This window comes from Pan paniscus, chromosome 18, assembly GCF_029289425.2.
Source record: "Pan paniscus chromosome 18, NHGRI_mPanPan1-v2.0_pri, whole genome shotgun sequence".
Classification (NCBI taxonomy): Eukaryota; Metazoa; Chordata; class Mammalia; order Primates; family Hominidae; genus Pan; species Pan paniscus.
The window spans coordinates 56,158,904-56,172,736 of NC_073267.2; the positions used below are offsets into that span (position 1 = coordinate 56,158,904).

The 13,833-nt window shown below is 41.5% G+C and overlaps 1 protein-coding gene across 3 annotated transcripts in view; it reads right to left on the reverse strand.

The window, feature by feature from the left end:
* Positions 1–1,737: 1,737 nt before the first annotated feature.
* The window catches only part of MYLK3 (myosin light chain kinase 3), a 64,013-nt gene continuing 51,917 nt past the window's right edge, over positions 1,738–13,833 (reverse strand). For 2 of the 3 annotated variants that reach the window (XM_063597584.1, XM_034940098.3), the window contains 3 exons: positions 12,112–12,240; positions 10,096–10,248; positions 8,590–9,130 (listed from right to left, as the gene is read on the reverse strand). In XM_063597584.1, coding sequence (XP_063453654.1) covers positions 8,926–9,130; positions 10,096–10,248; positions 12,112–12,240 — 487 coding nt within the window. In that variant the 3' untranslated portion in view covers positions 8,590–8,925. Of the gene's footprint in view, positions 7,218–8,589; positions 9,131–10,095; positions 10,249–12,111; positions 12,241–13,833 lie in introns of those variants that run through there. The other variant, XM_055099278.3, reaches the window with a different exon arrangement.

Sequence of the window (13,833 nt, forward strand, 5' to 3'; positions counted from 1 at the left end):
GATTGACTGATTGAGATGGAGTCTCACTCTGTCGCCCAGGCTGGAGTGCAGTGGCGCGATCTCAGCCCACTGCAAACTCTGCCTCCCAGGTTCAAGCAATTCTCCTGCCTCAGCCTCCCAAGTAGATGGGATTACAGGTGCCCACCACCACGCCTGGCTAATTTTTGTAGTTTACTTAGTAGAGACAGGGTTTTGCCATGTTGGCCAGGCTGGTCTCGAACTCACCTCAGGTGATCCATCCTCCTCAGCCTTCCAAAGCGTTGGGATTACAGGCGTGAGCCACCACACCCAGCCTCTACTTTTAAATTTTTGAGGAATTGCCATAGAGGGTATACCATATTACATTCCACCCACAGTTCATAAGGATTCCAATTTCTCTACATCTTTGCCAACACTAGTTATTTTCTAGTTTTTTTTTTTTTAATAGTAGCCATCCTAATGGGTGTGAGGTGTTATCTCATTATGGTTTTAATTTGCTTTTCCCTAATGATGAGGGGAAAGATGTTGGGCATCTCTTCATGGACTTGAATAGACATTTTTTAAAGAAAATATACAAACAGCGAATATGCCCCTTTTTGAATCAGGTTGTTTGGTTTTTGTTGTTGAGTTGTAGGAGCTCTTTATATATTCTAGATATTCACCCTTATCAGATATGATAGGTAAATATTTTCTCCCATTCCTTAGGTTGCCTTTTCACTCTGTTGATTATGGCCTTTGATGCACGGAAGCTTTTAATTTTGATATAGTCCAATTTATGTTTACTTCTGTGGTCCGTACTCTTGCTATCATATCCAAGAAATCATTGCCAAATCCAATGTCATGAAGCTTTTCCCTTGTTTTCTTCTAAGAGTTAAATGGTTTAAGCTCTTACATTTAGGTCTTTAATCCATTTTGAGTTAATCAGGCACATTCACTTTTAAATTACCCTGTTAAGATGTGATTCTCATAAATCTAAAATTTCTGAGCCTTGTTTAAATAGCATATGAGAATAAATATAAGTAGTATTGTCTGTTTTTTCTTTATGCCATGAAAGCAAGTAGTGGTAATTATTTTTATTATTTGCAATATAATATGTACTTAGTTATTTTTTAAATTAGTTGGGGAGTGGAGGAATTACCTTAAAGCAGTCTTGTCCAAATGCCCTCCTAGGAAGCCTTTCTACAGTTTTCTAACACAATTACAATCCCAGTGATGAATGCTGTGATGGTTAATACTGAGTGTCATTTTGATTGGATTGAAGGATACAAAGTTTGATCCTGGGTGTGTTTGTGAGGGTGCTGCCAAAAGAGATTAACATATGAGTCTGGGCTGGGAAATATCCACCCTTATTCTGGTGGACACAATCTAATCAGCTGCCAGCAAATATAAAGCAGGCAGTAAAATGTGAAAAGGAGACAGTGGCCTAGCCTCCCAGCCTACATCTTTGTCCTGTGCTGGATGCTTTCTGCCTTCAAACGTCGGACTTCAGGTTCTTCAGTTTTGGAACTCGGACTCGCTCTCCTTGCTCCTCAGCTTGCAGACAGCCTATTGTGGGACCTTGTGATCATGTAAGTTAATACTTAATAAACTCCCCTTTATATACATATATATACACATATTACATATATATACATATTACATATATATATAGATATCCTGTTCTGTCCATCTAGAGAACCCTGACTAATACAGATGCTTACTAGTTAGTGAATTCGTGTGTTTCAGTACTGTTATTATAAACACTTCTTGGAAGCTCACTTCTTTAACCGTTCTTCATGGTTTATTTAACTGATTAAAAAGTTTTTTTGTCATGAATGTTTTCAAATACATACAACAGTAAAGAGGACAGTATAATGAAACCCATACACATCACCTAGACCCAAGTTATTAGATGTTGCCATACTTGCTTAACTATACCTTCCTTTTTCTCTGAAGTCATCTAACCACATTGCCAATATCACACCTCACAAAATTAATAGTAACTATCATCAAATGTGAAATTCATAATCTAAATATCTCAAAAATATCTTTTTATTGCTTGCTCAAATCAGGGTCAACACAAGGTTCACACTTGACATTGAGTTGTGAATTTTTAATTATAAATCTAACACATGCAGGCCAGGCGCAGTGGCTCACACCTGTAATCCCAGCACTTTGGGAGGCCGAGGTGGGCAGATCACGAGGTCAAGAGATCGAGACCATCCTGGCCAGCATGGTGAAAGCCCATCTCTACTAAAAACACAAAAATTAGCTGGGCGTGGTGGCGCATGCCTGTAGTCCCAGCTACTTGGGAGGCTGAGGCAGGAGAAATCGCTTGAACTCGGGAGGTGGATGTTGCAGTAAGCCGAGATTGCGCCACTGCACTCCAGCCTGGCAACAGAGTGAGACTCCATCTTGGAAAGAAAAAAAAAAAAAAGGAATACATGCTCATTGTAAAAAAAAAAAAAAGATTCAAAAGGTTCAGAAAGATAAATGAAAAGTGGAATTCCCCCTCTCCCAATCACCCACTTTTCACACTCCACTGTTAAGTTTCTTGCATATCCTATGGTTTTTTAATGCACATATAAGCATATGTCTCTTCACAAATGGGATGATACCATATATACATTCTATAATTTGTTTTAAGAAAAAATGGCTTTCAGTATATCTAGATCTATCTATAACAGCTGTGAGGTATTCCACTACATGGATGTGGCAAAATTCATTTAACTAAAACCAAACTAATAGGCATGTGTTGGTTGTTTTTACTGGGCCATTAGCAACAGTGCTGTAGTAAACATCATTTTGAATAAATCTCTATACAATTGTTCAAGTACGGAGGGATAAATTTCTAGAAATAAAATTTCTGGATGAAAGAAAGCATGGGAATGACTTTTATTTGGATACATATCCATCAAAAGTGGGAGAATGCCATTTTCCCCACAACCTCACCAATTCTTCACCAATCTGACAGGTGGAAAAAGTGTGCCCCAACATCCTTTTAGAGTTTCTCTGCCCAGCAGTTTCCAGTGACTGTACATGCAAATGGAAAAGTCCCATTAGAAATAGTTGACCCAACACAGTTGCAATCAAATATTTGAGCTAAGTACACACCAGCAAATTACTAAAAATATCCAGAAAAACTCAAGCTTCATAAAACCTCAAATTTCAAAAAAAGGATGCTAAAATCCACATAGGTCACTTGTGTTGGCCTGGCCTAAACAGACCCCTCAAAGGAACTTTGGAGGGAAATTGTTTCTCTAGGTAAGGAATAACAGCATAAAGGGAAAAAAATTAAAATTGTTAGATACAGGATTCTCTCTAGATCTGCCCTGTCCAATATAGATGCCACTAACCACGTGTGGCTATTAAACACTTAAAATGTGGCTAGTGCAACTGCAGAACTGAATTTCTAATTTTATTTAATTTTAATACATGTAAAAGTGGATACTTCAGTTATTGGAAAACTGTGAGTTATGTTTCAAATAACTTGAGTATGTAAATACATTTTCCACAGTAAGTTTTAAGAAATCTAAATACAGATTAAGTACATCTGATGAAAACCTAGCATCTGAATTGACAGGTTTTTTTTTGTTTGTTTGTTTGTTTTTTGTCAGGGGTGGGGACAAAGTTTTGCTCTGCCACCCAGGCTGGAGTGCAGTGGTGTGATCTCAGCTCACTGCAACCCCTGCCTCCTGTTTAAGTGATTCTTGTGCCTTAGCCTCCCAAGTAACTGGGATTACAGGTATGCGCCACCACGCCCAGCTAATTTTTGTATTTTTAGAGATGGGGTTTTACCATGTTGGCCAACAATCTGCCCACCTTGGCCTCCCAAAGTGCTGGGATTACAGATGTGAGCCACCATGCCTAGCCTTGACATGTGTTTTTAAGTGTAAAATATACCAGATTTTTGAGACTTAGTATGAGAAAAAGAATATAAAATATCTCTTTTTTTTTTGAGACAGAGTTTTGCTCTTGTTGCCCAGGCTGGAGTTCAATGGTGTGATCTTGGCTCACTGCAACCTCCACCCCCTGGGTTCAAGTGATTCTCTGGCCTCAGCCTCCCTAGTAGCTGGTAAAGTATCTCAATTTTATGTTGATTACATATTGAAATATTTTTGATACACTGTTATATAAATTATTAAAATTGACTTTCAATGGGTTTTGTTAGAGAAGCTACTAGAAATGTTTTAATTATGTGTATAGCCTGTACTATATTTTTGTTGGGCAGTGCTGCTCTAGATATGGTAATTAACTGTCTTTTTCTGGGGAGATGTTTCATAGCATTCTCCAGAATCCTAAGTCGAAAACAAGGTATGAACCGCAATAGAACTATAAAATATACTCTCTAGCTCCTTCTGGAGGCTGCCCTCAAAAAACCTTTTAAAGAAAGATAACTGACATTTAAAAAATAAGACATTTTACCAAATCACTATCACTGTCTCATCAAAGGACAACTTCCAGCAGCTGTGTCTTCTGATGTTCATTCTTCAGCTGACCAACTTGGAGCAGGCCTAGACTTGCTGGTATTGAAACTGTTAGTTCCCAACAAGGGTTAGCCTTCCAGAGGAAACTTAACAACTTGAGAACTGCAGCAGCAGGATAACCTCTCCACCTGCCTACCTCTCTGTCAAAAAGCAAGAGCCTCTGTTACGGGACAAAAATCCTGAAAGGTAGTGAAACTGTTGCATGTCTAATTAAAATCTAAAATTCACAACATTGACTAAAGCTGCTCACCTGAGGCCAAGCACAGTGGCTCACGCCTATATTCCTAGCTCTTTGGGAGGCCAAGACAGGTGGATCATCTGAGGTCAGGAGTTCGAGACCAGCCTGGCCAACATGGCAAAACCCCATCTCTACCAAAAATACAAAAATTAGCTGGGCGTGGCAGCACACGCCTGTAATCCCAGCTACCTGGGAGGCTGAGGCACAAGATCACTTGAACCCGGGAGGCAGAGGTTGTAGTGAGCCAAAAACACACCAGTGCACTCCAGCCTGGGTGACAGAGGAAGACTCTCTCAAAAAAAATAAAAAACTAAAGCTGCTCACCTGAGAAAAAAAATGGGAATAGCACAAAAATCATGTAGAAGTAAGGAAATTTTAAAGATTGTATATTTTTTCATAATAAAGTACTCCTTTAACCATTTTACAAGTTGGTAAAGTATCTAAATATACATGTATACAAGTTCGTAAATGTGTTAGTTGAAGCTGGGTGTGGTGGCTCACACCTATAATCCCAGCACTTTGGGAGGCTGGGGCAGGTGGATCGCTTGAGCTCAAGACCAGGTTGGGCAACATGGCAAAACCCTATCTCCACTAAAAATACAAAAATTAGCTGGGTGTAGTAGCGGGCACCTATAGTCCCAGCTACTCATGATCGCCTGAGCCCAGGAGGCGGAGGCTACAGTGAGCCAAGATCACACCACTGCACTGCAGCCTGGGCAACAGAGTGAGACCCTGTCTCAAAAAAAAAAAAGTGTTAGTTGCTTGCCATGTTGAGAACAGTATGATTTCAGTGAAGGGATGACAGGGCTACTCTAATGCATGTAGAAAAGTGTTTAAATGTACAGTGGACCCTTGAACAATGTGAGGGTTAGGAGTGCCTACCCCCTTGCAGTAGAAAATCTGAGTATAACTTTTGTCTCCCCAATAGCCTAATGTTGACTGGAAGCCCTATCAATAATATAAACAGTCAATTAACACCCATACACACATATGTGTTCGTGTGTGTGTGTGTGTGTGTGTGTGTGTGTGTGTTTGTGTGTGTGTATATATACATATACTGTATTCTTTTTTTTTTTTTTTTTGAGACGGAGTCTTGCTCTGTTGCCTAGGCTGGAGTGCAGTGGTGCAATCTTGGCTCACTGCAAACTCCACCTCCCAGGTTCAAGCAGTTCTCCTGCCTCAGCCTCCAGAGTAGCTGACATTACAGGCATCCGCCACCACGCCCCACTAATTTTTGTATTTTTAGTAGAGATGGGGTTTCACTGTGTTGGCCAGGCTGGTCTTGAACTCCCGACCTCAAGTGATCTGCCTGCCTCAGCCTCCCAAAGTGCTGGGATTATGGGCATGAGCCACCACACCCAGCTTATATACTGTATTCTTACAATAAAGTAAGCTAGAGAAAAGTTACTAAAATCATAAGGAGGAAAACATATGTTTACTATTCATTAAGTGAAAGTGGATCATCATAAAGGTGTTCATCTTCATCATCTTCCTGTTGAGTAGGCTGCAGAGTGGGATGAAGAGGAGAGCATGGTGTTGCTGTCTCAGGGGTGACAAAGGTGAAAGAAAATCCACGTTTAAGTTGACTGCAATTCAAACCCTGTTCAAGGGTCAACTGTACATGTATATAGAAAGTGTATGTGTGGAGTGACAACATTGAGAGTGCTACAGCCTGAGGCAGCAGAAGAGCAGCTTTCCTTTATATCTCAGGATGTATCATTTCTGTGTTTCTCAGAAAGCTGAACCTCATTACATTCTTATCTCTTTCATAAATTGCCTATCAGCTTCCAGACTTACAAGACCAGAAATTTATAACTAAGACAGAGGGGTTAAGACAGGCAGAATTAGGAGAGAGGTGGAGGTGTGTGGAGATGTAAAAAGCACAGTCAAAATGATCACTTCTCTGATTTGGCTATGAGAGTTGACATATTTTGACATTTCAAGTGATGCTGATTCTCAAAAGGGAGCATAAGTTAAAGCAAGTTTGAAGATCACTGTCCTAAATCCACATGGCTTAACACAAGAATGGGGTAGTACAATAAAATGTCAGCTCACACCTGAGCAAATCAAAATTCTAGGAATTCTTTGTACTGGAGGAGATAATACTGAATAACATGGCCCCTGCAAAGTAGTCTACTGAGTTCCTTAATCAGTGTGAGTTTAGAATTTAAATTCGACAGATGCAAAGTATCTACCTAAAGCATCCCTACACTTACCACCAAAAGTAGGTATATTTGAAAGGTACTCAGAGCATTTCACACGTAGTGATCTTACAAGGCAGAAAAAAATGTTCTTAGGAAGCTTCTTTACAGCCACTTTTCATCCACAAGGAAGGCAGCAGCCATAACCATTTTTACAAAATAAGTGGAATCAATAATACCAAAAAGCCAAATTATTTAAATGTTTGAGTCATCTCTTCACTTCACCACTGGCCTCAGTAATTTCTGGACCCATTGGAGCAGCAGAGTTGAAGATTAGGGAGAAGTTGGAAATTTCCTTAACCTGTTGGCAGCAGTCACCACATAGAAATGTTTCTTGAGGCAAGGAGAGAATAAAAGAAAAGAAAAAGCATGTATTTTAGACCAGTTGCCTTATGAAGAAACAATAAAAGGATTTAAGTGAGTCCAGCCACTGGGGTTGGTTTAAATCTGATACCTAAAGGGAAACAAGTTTCTAAAATAATTATAGAATAGTCACATGACTTTCAGGGGCATGTTGGGAGTAAATATGAAGTGGGAAGATACATCATCCTTCCCTCTTTTTTTTCTTTTTTTGGGGAGGGGGTGGGGGGGGGGGTCAGGATGGGGTCTGGCTCTGTTGTCCAGGCTGGAGTGCAGTGGCGTGATCTTGGCTCACTGCAACCTCTACCTCCTGGGCTCAAGCAATCCTCCCACCTCAGCCTCCCAAGTAGCTGGGACTACAGGCAACCACCACCACGACCGGCTAACTTTTGTCTTGCTTGTAAAGATACAGTCTCACTAGGTTACCCAGGTTTATCCTGCCCTTTTCACATGAAAAATGGAGCACCCTAGAACAGTGTCTTATTTTTATTTTTCATCAGCCTACATCATGCTTTGATAGAACAGTGTTTTTCAAATTGTGATTCACAACCGAGCAATGGGTCATGAAATCAAATTGGTGGGTTGTGAACAGCATTTAAAAAATAAAATCAAGTGGCACAGAATAGAAAATATCAGAATACATCATATTCTGTTAGAGAAAATGTTGTGATTTTTTTTTTAAACAGAGATGGGAGTCTCCCTCTGTCACCCAGGCTGGAGTACACTGGCGTGATCACGGCTCACTGCAGCCTCAAACTCCTGAACTCAAGTGATCCTCCCCATTCAGCCTCCCAAATAGCTGGAACTATAGGTGCAGGCCACCACGCCTGAGTCAAATTTTTGTTGTGTGTTTCCCGGTAAGTGTGTACATGTATAGGTATTCTTGTGTACTGGCTCCATACATAAAGGGTTTTGTTTGTGCTTTTGGATCACCAGTGAGGATCTAAGTCCATATTAAATTGTTGGAAGCCACTTCCCTGGATCACAATTGCTTTTAAGATAGGTTTTATGTCCATGGGACTAAAGAATTCTGTTGTAAACAAAATTACAAAGTTTTAAAAGTTTAACAGGCCTTTCTTATCTCCCATTTCTGAAATGTGGAAGAATCAGGCCTCAAGCTCTAAGCAGTTAGTTCAGGAGCTTCACGATGATTGCCACTGAGAACATATGCTTAAGCTTCATTCTGTCACTTCAAGTGTCCATATAAGCACAAACCAAATGTAAGTTTTATGCCAGTTATTTTTGCTCTGTGACATTTTTAAATCAAGCTAGCAGCTTTTGACATGAGAGAGATTTTTCCCCCTAAATAATCTTTCTGTTTAGAATCAAAATGTAAGTAAAACCTTGGCTACAGGCTGGGTGCAGTGGCTCATGCCTGTAATGCCAGCAATTTGGGAGGCTGAGGCAGGAGGAGTGCTTGAAGCCAGGAGTTCAAGACCATCCTAGGCAACTTAACAAGACCCTGTCTGTGCAAAAAATAGGAAAGTTAGCAAGGCATGGTGGTACATGCCTGTAGTCCCAACTACTTAGGAGGCTGAGGTGGGAGTATTGCTTGAACCCAGGAATTTAAGGTTACAGTGAACCATGATCATGCCACTATACTCCAGCCTGGGCAACAGAGCAAGACCCTGTCTATAAAAACAAACCCAAAAAGAAGAAAAAAAAAAAAAGAAAAGGAAACTTAGCTGCAGTTTTTTTCCAAGGACAGATTAGGATGACAAATTCCACCTTTACTAAGAGAAAAACCAAATACCTTCCATTTTCTTTGAGCTATGTATTTCTGCAGCAGTAGTTGGGATTTGAGACGAGTTTTGGATCTTGAAGCTTTGGCAGGCAAATTATTCAGCCACTCGTGTTTCAGGCACTGTGTGGCACTCATTCTGCAGCTGTGAAATCAAAGGGCAGTTAAGACTTTTAGTTGGAGTTGCCTTTTCTCATCCAAAAATCTGTTCACTTGAGTAGGAAGCCTGAGTCAGTGGAACAGATTAATCATTTAGGCAGATTCATGCCATGTACCAAAAAGGGAACTCCTTGTGTCTAAAATTCCCTTCCTTCAAAGTGCCAGAAGGTTGTCAGCAAAATGTTCTCTGACCTCTATAGGGGGAACATATTCCAGTGATTCTGGGAGGAACCACTTCCCAGAGGGGGCTGAGAAGTTGAAGCAGGGCAGTAGGAAGGCTAGCTATGACTGGAATTGCTCTTAAAGAAGCAAAAGAACAGGAAATTTGAAGGAAGCTCATTTCTCCTTCCAGAGTATAAAGCCAACTTGTTCATCTGACTTAGAATTTTTTTTCCTCTCACATAAATTTTCACAGTCAGAAAGAAACAAAATTGTAAAAGTCAGGGAAATACAAGCTGTCTTAGAGCCCAGACTCCTGGGCCTTAGCCTTGGGTGGTTAATACCTTTGGTTATGTCCAGTTATTACCTTATTCTGAATATCAAAAAACTCAAATGGCTTGACCCATGACTTTGATATAGATGCTGAAGCCTAAATAGATCTTCTTCACCAAGAAACAAGGTATTCAGATCTTTATTCTGGAAATAACATCTGCATATCTCAGTTCTTTTCTTCAACCTTAGCCTATGACAACTGATAACTTGCAGATAGGACCAATCTACATATGCTTCTTTCTAAAACTATATTTTATGCCCCTACTTGTTTGTTGTTTCATTGATTTCCTTTGTCCCTTTCTCTGTTCCCTTTATTTTTCCAAAGAAGTAGCAAACTAAGAAATCTTGAATGGAATTTGTCCACAGGAAGAAGGACCTTCACGGTCAGCAGTCCTGCCCAGCTCCCAGACCTGGGGTCCCCATCAGAAGGGCCCATGAGTGACAAGCAATGAAAGGTACCTCTTCTCTTTGACCAGCAACCGGGAAACGAAGTCCTTGGCCTCCTCCGAGAGCCCTTCAAAGGTGTCAGCATCAAAATCCCAGCTACAGTTTACAATGAAATTCATGGTCTCTGCATCTGTTTCCCCTAGAAATGGGGACAAGCCACTGAGTCTATAGAAGAGAGAAAGGACCATCAGTAGGCGGAGGCCACATTTGCCAACATGCATTGGCAGAATAGAGAAGCTTACAGAGTTCAAGTGGACCTAGCCAGAACCAAGAGGGTTCAAAATAAAAGCACCTCCACTACTTCTCCACAGGATGGAGTCCAGTGTGTTCATTAAAGGGAGGAAGCGGAAGGATTTAAAATTTGGAGGCAAGAAGAATTTTTGGAATAAGTCCCCTCTTGTGCTCACCTCTTTCCACCTCATTCCTGAAGTAAAGAGTAAAATTAGGGCCCAACTTGGTATACCCAGTTATCAAGTACACATTGATTTAATTTTAGAAATAGCAATAGCCTTCCATGTCCTTGAGACAGCCAGGCTTATTTAGATGCTACCCAGGCCCCAAGCCAAAGGAAAATGGGCTTTATTAGGTTCCCGCCTGAGGGAGGGTAGAGAATCAGGACACCCTGACAGCCAGCCTCAGGGATCTGAACTTCCCCAGCCTGGCGCAGCTCCCATATCTGAGTGCAGGGACAGTGCGCAGCAGTTACACAATAATCCGGAGACCAGAAGTAAAACATGACTTTACCTCTGAGGAAGCAGCCACGGGAAGTCCACAGCCAGACAGAGAAGAAAACAGGGAGCACAGGGGTTCAATGATGCCACAAAGGGTATCCTGCCCTGCCCCCCACCCCCTTACCCCTTCGGTGCACTCCAGCCTCATTTGGGTTTTTATTTTGTTTTGTCTTTAAACAGTGCCTCATTCTGTCACCCAGGCTGGAGTGCTATGGTGCAATCATAGCTCACCGCAGCCTCAAACTCCTGGGCTCAGGCAATCCTCCCGCCACAGCTTCCCAAAGTGCTGGGATTATAGGCATGATCCAGCTCCATTTGTACCAAAGCACCTGCATGTCTTTGCTGGAGGGCTTTCTCTCCAGCTGAAGCTTGCTTTACCCACCCAGAAGTATCAGGAAATCAATTCCACCCCATCTCCATTAGTCCACAAGGAATAACTGGTAAGAATTAGTGTATAAATACCCCCTAGATGAAATAACTCTCAGGGGGTATTCCATGATGCATTCTGGAGTTCCCCAGTAGAATGAAACTCCAGTTGCCCACAATCGGGCCTTACTCTCGATGAATACCTTCGTTATTTCCAGTTATTACTTTTATGTCTCAGTACCAAAAAATTCAATGGCTCAAGCCATAATTTTTTTTTTTTTTTTTTTTTTTTGAGACATGGTCTTGCTCTGTCACTCAGGCTGGAATGCAATGGCATGATCATGGCTCACTGCAGCCTCAACTTCCCAGGCTCAAGCAATCCTCCCACCTCAGTCTCCCTAGTAACTGGGACGATAGGCACGCACCACAATGCCCAACTAATTTTTTTTGGTTTTGGTAGAGACAGGGTCTCCCTATGTTGCCCAGGTTGGTCTTGAACTCTTTGGCTCAAGCAATCCTCCCACCTTGGCCTCCCAAAGTGCTGCGATTACAGGCATGAGCCACCATGCCCAGCTCCACCCATAACTTTGATACAGCTGCTGAAGCCCAAGTAGGCCTTCCTCACCGAGAAACAGGCCTTTAGACCTTTGTTCCAGGGAATAATATCGGCACATCTCAATTTTTTCAATATTAACCTACTAAAATTATAACTTGGAAATACGACTGCCTTGTAAATATGGTAACTGGCTTGATAACATACCCTTCCCTGGCTCCTTTCCTTCCCTATCTCACTACCCTATTCCTCTATTGGGGTTTCCTGGGGTTACCTCCCAAATAGACTACTTGTGCTCAAAATTTTCCTTCTAAGATTACCCAAAGGAAGACAAATGACCCCCGTCCCCACTTCAGAGCCAGGGTGCTAAGCACTCACAGCATGTAGGTGATGACTCCCACACTCCACATGTCTGTGGGGAATGAGACAAACTCATAATTGACGACTTCTGGGGCCAGGAACTCAGGAGTGCCGAAGTTCACCTTCAGCTTCTCTCGAGGCTTGTACCTGGGGAGAAGGGGAGGGTACAAAGAAGCATGGGGTGAGGCCTGGGAGATGTGGTGCTGGGGCTCATTTCTGGTGGGATGCAGACATTCCCCACTTCCCATCAGCCATATGGCCTGGACCCCACACCCACATTACACCTGTGAATTACTGGGGAATAATCAGATCCCAGGCCCCAAACTTCTGGCTTTTCTAAGTCAGCGATAGAATCAGAAAACCACAGTCTTCCTCCTCCAGGCATTTGCTTCTTTCAGTAGTCAAATTTATGAAACAGAAATTAGGAAGGGGTTAGGGGCAGGCAGAAAATGGGAAGTTATTATTTAATGGGTATAGAATTTCAGTTTTGCAAGATGAAAAAGTTCTGGAGATTGGTTGCACAACAACGTGAATGTACTAATTGTATATATTTATGGTATATATGATGCCTTTTTTTTTTCTTTTTTTGAGACAGGGTCTCACTCTGTCACCCAAGCTGGAGTGCAGTGATAAGATCTCGGCTCACTGCAACCTCTGCCTCCCAGGCTCAAGCAATTCTCTCACCTCAGCCTCCTGAGTATCTGGGGCTACAGGCACACGCCACTACATCTGACTAATTTTTTGTATTTTTTGTAGAGATGAGGTTTCACCATGTTGCCCAGGCTGGCCTCAAACTCCTGAGCTCAATCTGCCTGTCTTAGCCTCCCAAAGTGCTGGATTACATGCATGAGCCACTACACCCAGCCGGTATATATGATGCTTTGATACATGTGTACATTGTAGGATGGCTAAGTCAAGCTAATTAACGTAAGTATTACCTCACATACTTATTTTTTGTGGTGAGAACACTTAAAATCTATTCTCTTGGCAATTCTGAAGTATACAATACATTAACTATAATCACCATGTTGTACAATGGCTCTCTTGAATTTATTCCTCCTTTCTAAGTGAAATATTGTATCCTTTGGCCGACGTCTCCCCAGTGCCACATGCCCTGTCTTCGGTAACCACCATCCAACTCTCTGCCTGTAAGAGTTTGTCTTTTTTAGATTCCACACCTAAGTGAGATCACGTGGTACTTGTCTTTCTGAGCCTGGCTTATTTCACCTAACATAATGCCCTACAGGGTCATCCATGTTGCTGCAAATGACAGGATTCCCTTATCTTTTGAAGCTGAACAGTATTCATCTGCATATATACACCCCAGATTTTTTATCCACTGATGGACACTAGGTGGTAACTTTTATGTTATGTATTTTTTTAACCACAATTCCAAAAATAAAAAATTAGAAAAAGTTCTGGACATGAAGTTTAAGGCTAGGAAGAGAGTCAACGGTTGAGTGGGAAAGGGGGGCAAACAGTGTGTTTTAGAATCACTCTTGAAGAAAAAGAGTCTCTAGCTAAAATTTCATGGGCACTTTATTTGCCAGATACTATGCTAAAAGTTTTATACATGTATAGCATCTCTTTCCCTCCTCCCAATAGCCCTATGAAATAGGTAGGATTATTGTCCCCATTTTATAGATGAGGCAAATGAGAATAACAATAATAAAATAAATAAAATGAACATTCTGCCAATATGCCCTGCTTCCTTTAAATCAGCTTTCAGAGAGCAGTCTC